The sequence below is a fragment of the Corythoichthys intestinalis genome, chromosome 12 (genome assembly GCF_030265065.1).
Source record: "Corythoichthys intestinalis isolate RoL2023-P3 chromosome 12, ASM3026506v1, whole genome shotgun sequence".
NCBI classification, from domain to species: domain Eukaryota; kingdom Metazoa; phylum Chordata; class Actinopteri; order Syngnathiformes; family Syngnathidae; genus Corythoichthys; species Corythoichthys intestinalis.
In genome coordinates this window covers 44,443,188-44,458,422 of record NC_080406.1, presented here as the reverse complement: position 1 = coordinate 44,458,422, position 15,235 = coordinate 44,443,188, and the positions used below count along the sequence as shown (strand labels likewise).

The window sequence follows — 15,235 nt, the reverse complement described above, 5'->3', positions numbered from 1 at the left end:
TCCAAATTATTGTAATGCCCCGGATATGGGCAAGAAGGAGAGAAGTCTGTATTTGCTTACCCACTTTATTGTGGTAACAATAATAAAGAAAAACAATAACAAAATAACAGCGGGCTGCTATGACATGCGACCGCTATCTCTCGCTGTCTCGCTCGTTCTCCCATTCTTCCTACTCGTTCCCCTTGCGTCTCTTAAGGGGGGGCCTGCATAATTACGAACATTAGGCTACAATACACAATGAATAGGTGTCCGCTGAACTCCTCCCACTCGGCTGCCGCTAGTTTGAAGCGGCCTTAAAAAAATTTTTTTTTAATTTAAATAAATAAATAAAATAAAATAAAATACATCTCATTTGCCAGGCGTGGCGGCTTTCATTTTAGTGTGGCGGTGCGCCACAATCTGTTGAATATAGGGGAATCCCTGATATTAAACAGGGTATTCGCAGGGTCTTAAAATGTCCCCCCAAAAGTCTTAAATCCAGTCATTTGAATTTAAGGCCTTAAAATTTCAAATATTATCCTAAAATCTCTTTAAAGGTCTTATTTACGACCGTAAAAGATTTTCAAAAACTATTGACTTTTATTTAGGACATGCATAAACTCCAGTGTCTGTTTTAAATGTTTCGATTTTTGGTGCTACTAACGTAACTACAAAGCTGAACTACCTGTGCTGTCTGGTCAGAATTTATCGAACACCACATCGTTTTCAGCATAAATTTTAGCGAAATAAGTGAAATTATCTGATGGTGCTTCAAGTACATTTTACTCAGATTTCTTGAAATGAGAAAAAAAAGTGAAATAGGTTTAAGACCTACTTTAAGCAATAAATTAATATATTTAATGTTTTAATAAAAGCTTTGCAATGTCAGAAATTTTATTTCAACAATATTGTTCAAAACATTATTCGAAAGCAATTTTTTCTAGATTTAAGTAGAATAATCTGGCGTATTAAGGTGTTAGTTTTTAACCCTCAAAACAAGATGGAGAAAATGACATGACTAGATAGAAGAAAAATAATTTGATTAAGATGTTATAAATTTGCAGTGTGAAGAAAAATAATTTGATTAAGACGTTATAAATTTGCAGTGTGTGCACGTGTAGTTGTGTGTTGGCAGCTTAGTTAGCTTAGCAGTAGAGAAACCTTAGCGAATTACAGTACTTGCATCCATGGGTAAGTGGTAATTGACTGTAGAATTTACAAGTCATGATCCACAACAGAGAAATAAAGAAAAAGATTCATATACTTTGCAAGTAATTCTGGGCCTCCAATTTTCCTTCAACTCTTGTACTTTTTTTCTGGTATTGATGTGAAATAGAATTTAAATTGTATTTTTGTAATAGTCTTTAAGTTTAAATTTGGCTTGTTGAAACCTGTAGAGACCCTGTTCAAGATGTTCGAACGTAGGAAGATTGTTGATCTGTTTTCGTAGTTTGTTTTGTGAGTGGTAATATGCCATAGTTACTGTGCAGTCAGCATAAAATGGGTCATTTTTAAAGCAACTGTAGTTTGTCTATCACTGTCAATGCCAGCCAATGAGTGTAACAGCTACCATAACAGTTATAATTCTGCTACTCAAAAAAAAAAAAAAAATTATAAAGTGGCAGTCCAAACTGTGTCAAAACCCATTGCCGACAGATCAATATCCATTTGACCTTCACTGTTTCAGGACTACCTGACTCAACCCAGCGTGTCCAGCAATGATAAGATGTGTCGACGCCTTCAAAGAGAGCTTCTCTTGGCGCACTGCAGCCTTGTGAGAATCACGCTTTCTGGCAACTCCTTACAGGCGTGCCTCGATGCCTTCACATGGTAAGTGTGAAATTGCACCCCCCCCCCAAATTTTGTGTGGACATTGAATTGTTTTGCTAGGACAAAAGTTTTTTTTTTTTAAATTCCCACAGAAAGACACTAATTTCTGATTCCAACACTTTTTATACAACTGTGTCTAAAGTATTTTTATCCGATCTTCGTCCATGCACACAGTTTTGATCACACTATGCAGAAGATGAGCGGTGTTGCCGGCCAGCACACAGACGATCTTTGCGAGGTGTTTTTGGAGATGCGAGCTCACCTCTACCTGCACGCCGGCACGCTGCTCTTGAAGCTGGCCCAGGAACGCCAGCAAACATGGAGGGCAGTTATTGACCTGGTGGCACTCTGCTATTTGCTGGCCCTGCAGGTATTATAGACGAAAGTTAACTTGGCGATAGGGCCAAAATATATAATCCGATATTTTTTCTATAGATAAAATCAATTTACAATTATTTTTATTTTGTCTATCCAAAAGGTTCCCAGACCAAAACCAAAGGTGACCAAGAGAGATCAGTCTGCTCCACAGCTTCTTGAGCTGCTAGCTAATGACAGACAGAGTCAAGCAGGCCACATGTTGCTCAATCTCAGCGCTGATGCATGCAGCTTGATAAGAGAGGTATGTATTTGCAATGGCTAATCACGTATGATTTTGTTGAATAAATGTGCAGAAAACATGTTAAGTGCTTTTTGTTAATACTTAGGTGGTGGAGGCATTTGGGAACCGCAGCGGTCAGGACTCTTTAGTTGAACTACTGTTTGGACCACAGTTCTCTACTGGATCTTCTTTCATTGCCAATGATAACATCCGTTCCATTAGCGCACAAGCTCCAGAAATCTCTCAGCTTGCCAAGTGGGATGCAGGTGCACAGAAAATATTTCCTGGAAAAAAACTGATCTTGAAATATTATGCAGTAGTGATGCACGATACATTTTTCAACCGATAATTTCCTCCTCCTACCAGCCGATAACCGATAATGTCAAGCCGATAATTCTATTAAAAGATATATGTGAAATTTTAAAGTATACACAAGAGCAAATGTTACTGTGCAAAAATAGAATTTATTGCTACTTTTTCCACATGAAATGTGAAGTAAAAAAATTCCAAAATCTAAACAATGACACGTTGTCATACAATGTGTAAGCTTTTGGAAACAATGACTTACAGAGTAAAGTACCGTATTGGCCCGAATAGAAGACGGCCCTGATTATAAGCCTGTTTTTCAAGACCCAAGTTTGGAAAAAAAGACTTTTTGAACACCAAATTAATTTTTATACAGAAAATAATTACAGTACATCCATAACAAATGATTACAACAATATATTTGAGAGAAAAAGCATGTTATTTTGCCTCATTCAGATCTTAATATCTGCACATTTACATATGTAAACTAAAGTGCAATCACATTCGTAAATGAATGGCTTCTGGTTTTTGAAATGTAAATAAACCAATCTATTGTGACAAAACAAAATTGCAATAACTGCATTAACCATCAAAGTGAAGTCTAACTGTAGTCTTGAAACAAATCTGAATAAGGAAAAACATTGCAATAAAATAAAAAGCGGCATGGAAAATGAATGAATGAATAATGCAAACTGGTTAAACTTGAGAGTAGCTGAGCTCTGGCATGACAGAACATCCTTCAAAGATATCTGGCGCCATCTAGCGTTGTGAATGGGTATAATGTCTAGACTGCGAATATAAGACGACCCCTTCTTTTTCAGTCTTCTTTCAGTGCAAAAAACACCGTCTTATATTCGGGCCAATACGGTAAGTTGCAAAAAAATGTCTTTAAAAGTCAGCCATTCTTAACGGATTTAACATTACTACGCTGGAAAAACGCACTTCCATAAAACTATTTAAATTCCCTTGTTTTCAGTGTAAATCTATTGGAATGAGTGAAATATGCCAGTGCTTCAAGTAAATTTGATTTTTTGAAATAATAGCTAGAGTGGAGTGTGGTTAGGTGCATCTTGATATTATCATCTAACTACTGTGATGTCATGTTAAGCATGCTTACTTGACTGACATCAGTTGTCCAAATGTCTGTGGTGAAACTGACTTGATCAGCATGTATTTCACGAAGAATAGTGGTCGAATCAGGCAGGTAAGCACGCATCTGAAAACCAGCAGCAATCGGTATCTGGTAGCGGGGCACCAATCCGGTAAAAGCAGCTGAAACCCCATGTCCTCAACGACGGTGAAGGGCTGGTCATCAAAGGCTATAAAGTGGATTATTTTTTTCATCCAAGTCTTTGGCTCTAGGATCACTTCGGTCAAAACGTCTCTGCTTGTCAAAAGCGTCTCCGATCCTCACAAGCCCCGTAGCCTCCCATTATTAGCTCTAGCCTTCGCGCTATCGGCAGCCTCGTATTTGCTCCACAAATCTTTGTGATGCTGCTTTAAATAGCTGATCAGGTTAGTATTGTTGAATGAGGACGCTTTTTTTCTTTGCTTCAACCATGTAGTGTGATGCGTCACTCATGCGAGGGGCTTCAGAGGGAGGAGGGGTTGAGGGGGCGGCGGTGCAGAATTGGAAAAAAACTGCGTCTATTGTGTACATTTGGAGGCTAAACCAAGTATATAATTATCGGATTGCATTATCTGTTGAATCTTTTAAAATATGGATTATCTGTGTGATGTCATAATTGCCAGTATCTGCCGATAATTATTGGTGCTCGATATTATCGTGCTTCTTATTATGCAGGGTTTCCCCCATTAAATTTGCAAAGCCTGGTGGAAGAGAAGGCCACTGGCGGCACACCATGGTTTTGAAAAATGAAATAAAAATGTTGACAGGAATTTTAAAATGAGAAGTATTGTCATCTCCTAAGCTTTTTATTAACATTACGTAAACGTCTTATAAAGAGGAGGTCTTGTATCACATTAGCAAAGCTAATACAGCAACTCCAATTTTTAAAGCAGAATTAAAGTCATATTTTTAAGATTTTAATCGACACACAATGAAGTATATTTTATCCTTCCTTTTACAGGTTCTATCTTGTTGTATTGTGGTGACTTGCAACACCTGAGCTGGTTAGGGTTGCAGTGGGCCCTCTTAGCCCAAAGACCCTCCTTACGAGCCTGGCTGCAGCAACTTTTTCCCCGGCTCAACCTTGAAACTTCTAAACTGGACACAAATGCACCAGAGTCCATCTGTCTTCTGGATTTGGAGGTAATTAAGTTCAAGTGCCTCCTGAACCATTCTACAGTACAAAACCATAATCAGTAAATAATTCAATTTCTTTTCTTGCAGGTATTTTTACATGGTGTAGTGTTCTGCAGCCATTGTCAGCTGCAAGAGACGGCGAAACTCAACAGTGGAATAAACCAGCAACAACAACAACTCTATGAGCCTCGCTGCCTCCCGCTTCCTCTAATTCGCCTCTTGACCACAGAGAGACAGAGAGAGTGGTGGGATGCCATCTATAGCCTCATTAACAAACTTGCAGCGTGAGTGTCTGCTCCACCCTAAATATTAAGTTAACTATTTCACTGCCATTTACAGCGATAGATCTCCAACCCATTTTGAATGGTGGCCCAACAGGCTTATAAAGCATTCGGGGAAAACCTGCATTAGAAAACAGTCAAATATGGATTCGATGTCGTTTGCGGTCAATGACAGCCAATAAGTTAATGATTTATTCCTAAATAAGACGTGTTTTTTTTTTTGCAGCCCCGGCATGTCTGCTAAACTGCGAATGATAGTACAACATGGACTGAACACATTGCGAGCCAGAGAGAAACACGGGCTGCATCCAGCACTGGCTATCTACTGGGCACAGTGTCTCAGTCAGACCGTAAATACATTTATACGTACCCTTGAGTATATTTCTATTTTTAGCTCCTATAGTTTTCTTGTGCTCATTTTGGTGTTTGTTGAATAAAACAGGGCGATGGCGTGAACTCCTATTATGACCAGAAGGAGTACATCAGCCGCAGTGTTCACTACTGGAAAGTCGTTCTTCCGTTGTTGGACAAGATAAAAAACAGGCGAAGCATACCAGAACCCCTTGACCCTCTTTACATACATTTTCCATCCAAAGATGTTCAGGTTAGTACCAGTGTTGTTCATCTTACTTTTAAAAAAAAAAGTAATTAGTTAGTAACAAATTACTTCTCTTAAAAAGTAATTGAGTTTGTAACTCAGTTACTTCAATATAAGAGTAATTAGTTACTAACGTATTTCACATCAGATCTGTTTATATTAACTGATTGAATTGCACTCAACTGGCTTTTTCATTCCAAAAAAAACCCATAGGTCAAACTTTTTACATTTTTTTTAATTTTACCTGTATAAGAGTGTAATGGTGTACAAACTAACATTTACAGTGTATCACAAAAGTGAGTACACCCTCTCATTTCTGCAGATATTCAAGTACCGTATTGGCCCGAATATAAGACGGCCCTGATTATAAGACGACCCCCTCTTTTTCAAGACTCAAGTTTAAAAAAAGACTCTGAACACCAAATTAATTTATATACAGAAAATAATTACAGTACATCTGAAACAAATGATTATAACAATATATTTGAGAGAAAAAGCATGTTTTTTGGCTTCATTCAAATCTTAATATGTGAACATTTAAATATGTAAACTAAAGTGCAATCACTTTCGTAAATGAATGGCTTCTGGTTTTTGAAATGTAAATAAACCAATCTATTGTGATAAAACAACAAAACTGCATTAACCATCAAAGTGAGGGCTAACTGTAGTCTTGAAACAAATCTGAATAAGGAAAAACATTGCAATAAAATAATGCAAACTGGTTAAACTTGAGTAGCTGAGACTTGTCATGACAGAACATTACTCCTCAAGTTCAGCATTCGCTTCAATGATATCTGGCGCCATCTTGCTTCGTGAATGGGTATAATGTCTAGACCCCGAATATAAGACGACTCCCACTTTTTCAGCCTTATTTCAATGCAAAAAACACAGTCTTATATTCGGGCCAATAAGGTATATCTTTTCATGATTTAACACTGACAAAATGACACTTTGACACAATGAAAAGTAGTCTGTGTGCAGCTCATATAATAGAGTTAATTTATTTTCCCCTCAAAATATAGCCATTAATATCTAAACCCCTGGCAACAAAAGTGAGTACACCCCTTAGTAAATAAGTACATCCCTAAGTGTCCAAATTGAGCACTGCTTGTCATTTTCCCTCCAAAATGTCATGTGACTCGTTACAGGAGTGCTGTCAGCATTGCTGCAGAGATTGAAGAGGTGGGGGGTTGGCCTGTTGGTGCTCAGACCATACGCCGCACGCTACATCAAATTGGTGTGTATGGCTGTCACCCCAGGAGGAAGCCTCTTCTGAAGACGGTACACAAGAAAGCCCGCAAACAGTTTGCTGAAGCCATGTCAACAAAGCACATGGATTACTGTAACCATGTCCTATGGTCTGATGACACTGGCGGGCTTTCTTGTGCACCGTCTTCAGAAGAGGCTTCCTCCTGGGGTGACAGCCATACACACCAATTTGATGTAGAATGTGGCGTATGGTCTGAGCACTAACAGGCTGACCCCCCACCTCTTCAATCTCTGCAGCAATGCTGACAGCACTCCTGTAACGAGCCACATGACATTTTGGAGGGAAAATGACAAGCAGTACTCAATTTGGACATTTACGGATGTACGTATTTACTAAGGGGTGTACTCAGTTTTGTTGCCAGGGGTTTAGATATTAATGGCTATATTTGAGATATTTTGAGGGGAAAATAAATTAACTCTATTATATCAGCTGCACACAGACTACTTTTCATTGTGTCAAAGTGTCATTTTGTCAGTGTTGTCCCATGAAAAGATATACTTAAATATCTGCAGAAATGCGATGGTGTGTGCTCACATTTGTGATACACTGTAAATGCTGTGAGAAAAAAATACTTTGTTTTTCCTGTTGTACTGACCCTGCACTGAACCGTGACCCCCGTACCGAAGTACAAACTTAACCGTGAATTGTGTGTACCTTAATACCCCTAATACATATAGATATCTTTTTAAGCATGCAGTTGAGGCTCTGAATCTCTTCCCTCTCCTATCTCTAGTAGTTTTTATTAAAAAAAAAAAAAACACAAGGTTTATGAATACGTAGGCCTGCCGCGATAACAAATTTTAGTGTGCGATAATTTATCTAATGAATTATTGCGATATGCGATATTATTGCGGCCCCCTAATTTTTTTTTTAAACCAATTTACAATAACACAGTGAGAATACAGTATATATTAATAGATCAAATACACCCATTTAAACGCGATAAGAAATCACAACAACAAAAAAATAGACCATGCCTCTTAAGTAAACGACAACAATATTAATACTGCACAGAAACACAGAATAAATAAAATGTCTTTTTCAAGAAAAAAAAATACAATTGCAGTTAATAACTTAAGCATTTAGGCAAATGAAAACTTTACCCCTCATAGCTTCTGCAATGGTGTTCCATAGGGATGCAACGATACAGTTAGGTCACTGTTCGGTGTGGTTTTCGATACGGGAGACACCATTTTCGATCTGATTCAATACATTTAATGCTCTGGAAAAAAAAAAACATATATATATTTTTTTTCAAACGAGCAAAAATTAAATTGCCATCATATAAACATGCATTTTAGTGCATAATATATATGTGCTTACTTCTTACTGTTCTGAAGAAATTTAGTATAAAAATGCTGAGAACAAGCTTTACTGTTTGTAAAGTGAGGCAGGGCACACTATTGATTGCTACAGCTGTCTTAGCAGCTAGGTTTACTACATGAGCAAGAGATCCTATTTGTGGTCCGAATCCATCTGTGTCACGTACTGAATTAACAATATTTGCAGCATTATCTATACTCCCTGGTATGGATTGATTTGGCCTTCTTAACTTCCATTCAGTCATGGCGGTTTATAATTCATCGATGTAGTATATGGACTACGTGTCCCATAATCACTCTGGGCTCACGTAGCCAATGGCATGGGACGAAGCACACCTAGTTTGCTATTTCATGATATCTAGTGTGTGCGCGCATTAAAAAAGTTAGCAAACGCCACAGAAGTCACATCTGCTCATTACTGCACAACACCAGCATATGACAATCGACTTTCATAAACAGGACGAGTTTGAAGCAAAGCGCTCTTAATTTGCCACTCAAATATCCGGTGTTGTGCCGAAAAATAGCCGCCCCGCGTGAAATGTCACCCCTGACGGGAGCGCCCACACGTCAACAACACTGGCACGCCGGAGATGTACCGCTGTCAATCCGGAGCACTGGCGCGGCCGGTATACGTTGAACAATAGGATATAATGGGAACGATTGGCTCCGGCGCTATTTTTTGCCGGACTTGGAACGAAGATGCATTTTGCGCAGTTGGTAACAAGGAATCCGAACTTTTAACAGCACGTTCGGAAAAATTACCGCCTTCATTTTTCTTTATCGTGCGATAAATGGAGTTATTGCATATTGTGACAGACTTATGGATACGTCATTCAAGAAAAGTTGAGGGCAAGTGACTACTTTTGGTAATTAAAAAAAACCAAATTATTACATTGTGGCATCTACAAGGACAACGCCTACTTGGTGATGATAATAATGCATACTCAACAGACAAACAGTGCATTATTTTCAATTAAGTGTACCCACCTAAAGGCCACGAACTGTGTGTAAAATTTAAAAAAAAAAGTTGCTTGAGAGTTTAAGATGATGCTCGCCATGCTAATGGTAGCGAGAACGCGAATGCTATGGTAACGCTCCGAGCCACCTAGCATCGCGTTTGCGACGGCGTCACAACCTTTAGAACTACAACAACTAATTTCCCTGAGGGAACTTTCCCAAGGGATAAATAAAGTTTATTGAACTGAACTGAATTGAACCCCCCCCCCCCCCCCCACCCCACCCCCTGCTCTCTTCTCTCTCCGTGTGTCCCGCGTCATTCACCCAAATTGTAGTAACGCGCGCCTCCATATCTTCAGTAACTGTAACGGCGTTGCAAAGATCTGAAAATGTAATTTATTTCTTTTTTTTGTTGTTGTTTTTAAACCTGTCCTGTTCAGCTATTTGACACAGAGAATGGAAGTCTAAGTGTCCGGTTGGTCTGAACAGTTTTAATGTTTCACATTGTTATCATTCAACGTAGCTCGTTTATTATGACGAAGCAGCGAACAGGAAGGGGTTAAGGGGGAACAGAAGAAAAGAAACACAAGAAATGAAACAAAAACACAACAACAAGAAATACATTGAACACCTACACTAACTATTAATATGTTGGTGTTATCGTCAGCTAATTGTATTTCCGGTTGACACCATGTGTGGGGCCTGTTGACCAGGGAAAGAAGGGGATGGGGGTGTGGAAGCTAAGTAGAGCTGAAACGGAATACTCGAGTTTAAAAACTGATCCGAGTAATTCTATTCACCTCGAGGAATCGTTTAATTTTGACAGCTCTAAGCATCACGTTTTCCCTGGACTACTTTTAATGCGGGACAATACGCTGACGTCACGTGCGTAGAGGAAGAAGCAATATTTAAAAAAAAAAAAAAAAAAACCTTACTGCAGCCGACAGCCGCTACAAACTACGCCGAAGTTGCTAAAAACTACGCCCCCATGATGCTAGTGCGGTAGCAGGTAGTGTCCGATGCGTCTCATAGATATCGCATGCATTTAGAACTAGATGCGAAATGACAGACTCGGCCGTGTCAGGGCAGCGTTGGTAAGCAGCCGCAATCTTTAAGCAGTAGACTTCTCGGCACTAATAAATATAACGTTACTGTCACTCGCTCACGTAACGTTAGCCCTTCGGAGGGCTAGGTTTCTATTGATTATGACCACTGTCGATGCGTGGCTAACGTGTCTTTAAATACAGGCTTTATTTAATCTGTAAAAACACAGCGCTGGAGAGTGATGAGGGTGTCAAATTAAAACATAATAAAGCTAACTGTCAGTTTTAGCTCAACGAGTGCAATTAATACAGGTAACGAGTGGAGCCTTGTTAGACCTCGTCAAAAGTTAGACCTCTATGACAGCCAGAAATCTTGCTTGTTATTAGGTGACCAAATACTTATTTTCCACTCTAATTTCCAAATAAATTCTTTAAAAATCAAACAATGTGATTTTCTGTTTTTTTTCCCACATTCTGTCTCTCATGGTTGAGGTTTACCCATGTTGACAATTACAGGCCTCTCTCTTCAAGTAGGAGAACTTGCACAATTGGTGGTTGACTAAATACTTATTTGCCCCACTGTATGTTCATCATTCTAGCAACTTTTTCCCACTGTTGTTCGTATGTGTCCATTTTATTTGTCTGTTTGGCAGATATTTTCTCTGTTATAGATTCAATGATTAGATTTAGCCATTGGTTCATGTTAATGTTTTGTTTGTTTTTCCAATTCAACAATATTTTTTTGGGGCTATCGTTAAACTTGCCTGTAGTGGACTGGCTTGATGGTTTGAGATATTCACTGTATTCAGATCGCCAAGCAGACAAGGAATTGGAGACAATGGAATCCTGCAGTTCAATAGGAAAGAGTTTCTTCGTTACCTGTGACCAAAACTCTTGCACTGGTTTACATTGCCAAAGAGCATGAAAGTATATATCTGAATTATCTTCGTTGTAGCTTGTACATTTATTGGATTGGGAGAACCCCATTTTGTGCATTTTAGATTGAGTAATATTCCATCTGTGCAGTATTTTGAACTGTATAAGTTGAAGGTTCTTATTCTTTGTCATTGTAAATGTATTTTTTACACATGTGGGACCAATAGTTATTATCTAAAGTTAACGAAAGGTCGGTACTCGATTTTTCGATTGGTAGACAAGTAGAGTTGCTAGTTGCTACATGAGAAAGCTTAATATACTTTTGAAAGTATTTTTTTTGTTGTTGGTGAGGATGGATGTTTACTATTTTATTTACGAAAGGTGGTGGGTCTAACGTACCCGTTGGGTACCCATGGGAATTTGCTTTTGATGGCTACCCTGGTTTTATTGTGTAGAAGGAAATTGACCCCTTTGATTTGGAAATCTTGGAGTATTTTTTCATATGACATGAATGTATTATCTTTAAACAAATGCTGTAACTGGTTTATTCCCGTGTCATCTCGTGCTAAAATATATAGGAATTTTATTAACTCTGAAGTCTGGGTTGTGCCAGATTGGTGAAAATTTACACGGCGCTAATTGTGATTGCGTAATTTCCATTCCTCTCCACCAGGCTTTCAAGGTACCGTGCTATCATTGGATTGTTGAAGCAGCTATGGTGCTTGGTTTTAGAACTAATAAAGGGGAGGTTTGCCAGTTGTATTCGCTTGCAGTCTGTTTGCTCTAATTCTAGCCATGACTGTTGTTCAGTGTTAAGATGTAACCACTTAATAAGATATTGTATTAGATTTGTAATATAATAGTGTTGGAAATTGGGAGCCTGTAAACCCCCCTCTGGTTTATTTCTTTGCAAGTTGGCAAGGCAAATTCTGGTTTTCTTGTTCTTAAAGTAGAATTTTGTGGCGGCTGAGTCTAGGTCTTGAAACCATTTTTTTGAGTGGATTTAAAGGGGATAATTGAGAACAAATAATTTATTTGAATGGCGAGATAGTGTAAAGCGCGGTAATATTTTCATCTTGACTGTCGCTATCCGGCCCAAAAGTGAAATGGGTAGATTGTTCCAGTGTATCAAATCTTCAAATATTTTTGCGAACAGAGGTGTATTTAGCTAACTTAATTCTGTAAGTTTTGTTGAAATGTTAAATTCCAAGATACTTTATGTTCCCTATTGGAATATTGTAGTTTAAATTTTGATCTGCAGGATTCCATAAGTTTGTTGATAAGGGCATTATAATTGATTTTGACCAATTTATAGTATAATCTCATCTAATATTTGTGAAAATTTCTTTAAGTTCAAAATACCTCATGAAGGGAGGATTCTGGTTTTTCTAGATAAAATAATATATTGTCTGCACATAAGTTAATTTTATGTTCTGATGTTTGCGAGCGGATCCATTTAATGGGAAAAGTAATTCAGATTAGTCACTCCGGACAAAAATAATGCCATTATACTCTAACGCTGTTATTAACGACACTGGTTACTACTCCAAGTTCTCCTCCTTTGATCTTGAATTTTGATCTTACTTTGAAACATGAGTTGACATACAAGAAACTCTTCTGCTTTTTAGATCTCCTCTGTGAAGGGCTTAGAGGAAGAGGCCAAAATTGCATATGCATCTCTTCTTGACATTGAAGGCAAGACAGAAGAGGCCATTGCAACTTTGGAATCAATCAATAACATGTCTTCTATCTGGCATTTGGCTCAGGTTAGTGGTCGGATTTTTTTTTTCTTGTGTCCTCTAACTATATGTGTAAACACTGCCCGCAGATCAGCATGCGAAAGTTAATCATGTGCATCAACTTAATTTTCAGATAGGCCAGGGCAATAAGTCGTTCTTATGAATTTTTTTTTTTTTTTTTTTTTTTTTTTGTGCAAATGATTTAAAAAAAATTCGCTTTTTCCATCCATCCATCATCTACTGATTAATCCACAAAAAGTAAAGGCATCAGTTTAGATTATTGCATGAGTAAGATACTTTGTGTAGCTAATACTTTGGTGGCTGACAGTTAAAACAGCTGGAAAGAAAAAATATGACACAAGTTACACACTTTATTTATGTTGCTTTTATTCAAAATTTTTAACATTTTCTAAAACTTGCTTTGAACTTTTTTTCCTCCTGCTCTGTCTCATTAAAATAGTAGGGCAAACAATCGTAAATTAAATTTTGGGTAAAAAAATGTGTGTGCCTTATGCTCAGAGAATCTACTTATTTTTGGAATAAAAGAAATGTATGGACGTTTCTTTCTTTTTTATTTTAATGTAAGATATTTACAAATTAAATGTAAATAGATTTTTTTTTGTTGAAAAACAATTAAAAATTTTTTTTACTGTTTATTCCCCCCTTGCTTTTTTTTAATTTTTAAACCTAGATGTTTTTTAAACCTAGATATGATCCCTGTCGGCCCCTCCAGTCAAAATAACGCAATTAATGTCAACCTATGAGTTAAATATTTATATGGGTTGGCCGATATAATGGCCCTACGTTTACTCGGCGCAAAAGAGTTTGAGTTCAAATGTATTCGGATATTTTTTTTAATGATAATAATTTCAGGTTTAGCCATTTCATAAACATACTGTAGACCACATGATTAATTGTATTTCTATACATTGATACCATTGTGATGCTTGTTAACATGACTGTATAATGTTGTGAAAGATATACCAACGGCTCTCTGAAGAGGCCAGCAACGGGGTTGAAGAAACACAGGATAGGTGCATCACTTTCCTGAAGAAATTCAGGGTTTACCTCTCAAAGATCTACAATGCCAATGCAGATGAAGTGGAAAAAGTAAGACTTCTGAGACCGCTTGTGGTTTATAAACTGTGACAACTTGAAACCATTTCCCTTGTATTGCATTCCAGCTTCCAGTAACCATGGAGGAAATTGTGGACCTTCTAAATGAGGTGAACCAGCAACTTGGTGATAGTGGAGATGATGATGACGAGGAGAAGAATAATGGTCGTATTGGACCACTCCATTCAAGCCCCGCGTATCCTGCAGATATCAGTGCGACAATCTCCCACCTCAAGTTTTCGTCTCCCTCACCTAACAAAAGCATTGTCTCTCCTTCCAAAAGACACCTGGTAGGTATTAGTTGATCTATAACATTTTAATACTGTAATGAGTATTTGTTTCATGGTTAAAAAAGTTGTTTTACAATTTTAAATTCATGTTTCAGATTTCTCCTAAAACACCACCCCACTGGGTGGAGGACCAGAAAAGTCTTCTCCAAATGCTGTGTCAGCAAGTTGAAGCCCTTAAGGTCAGCCTATGAGATTATTTAAAATGAATGTAATATATGTAAGTTACATTGAATACACATGACTCCTTTGTCTAGGACATTGTAATGTAATTTGTTAATTTTTTTTGTATTTAAAAAGAGCTTTCGATGCATCAAATTAAGTCATGAGTCTTTTTCGTGGTGCAGAATGAGGTCCATGACTTGAGACAGAATTCTTCAGCCAAAGTGAGCTCCCCCCATCACAAGATGTATCATGAGAGTTATGGCGCTGAGGGGCTACAAGAGTCTTTCACTCCTATGCAGTCCTACCATGGGGCCCCCCTTACAGGTCAGTGTACAATTTTGAACAGAAAAATATTACTTATGTTTGTCTAAAGATAACATTAACATGAAACTGGTTCGTGGAAATATACTCTTCATGTATGGCCATTGCTGTTCAAGTTTCCACTACAGGTCCTTCAGGATACTACAATCAGTCTCCAGCATACAACTCTCAGTATCTCCTGCGCACAGCTGCAAACGCAACCCCCACAAAGGTAATCTAAGCATTGTGTCATTTGTTTCAATAATCTTGACATCCTGGGAAAAACTTTTTTCATTGTTTTA

General features: G+C 37.9%; 1 protein-coding gene across 2 annotated transcripts in view; it reads left to right on the top strand.

Moving 5' to 3' along the window:
* The window catches only part of LOC130927534 (E3 SUMO-protein ligase RanBP2-like), a 58,117-nt gene that overhangs the window by 6,019 nt on the left and 36,863 nt on the right, over positions 1-15,235 (top strand). The window contains exons 6-19 of one of the 2 annotated variants that reach the window (XM_057853443.1): positions 1,667-1,809; positions 1,984-2,179; positions 2,288-2,428; positions 2,514-2,673; positions 4,804-4,985; positions 5,067-5,263; positions 5,487-5,610; positions 5,703-5,864; positions 12,955-13,092; positions 14,044-14,175; positions 14,250-14,471; positions 14,567-14,650; positions 14,816-14,957; positions 15,083-15,165. In XM_057853443.1, the coding sequence (XP_057709426.1) occupies positions 1,667-1,809; positions 1,984-2,179; positions 2,288-2,428; positions 2,514-2,673; positions 4,804-4,985; positions 5,067-5,263; positions 5,487-5,610; positions 5,703-5,864; positions 12,955-13,092; positions 14,044-14,175; positions 14,250-14,471; positions 14,567-14,650; positions 14,816-14,957; positions 15,083-15,165 (2,106 nt within the window). Of the gene's footprint in view, positions 1-1,666; positions 1,810-1,983; positions 2,180-2,287; positions 2,429-2,513; positions 2,674-4,803; positions 4,986-5,066; positions 5,264-5,486; positions 5,611-5,702; positions 5,865-12,954; positions 13,093-14,043; positions 14,176-14,249; positions 14,472-14,566; positions 14,651-14,815; positions 14,958-15,070; positions 15,166-15,235 lie in introns of both variants that reach the window. The other variant, XM_057853442.1, reaches the window with a different exon arrangement.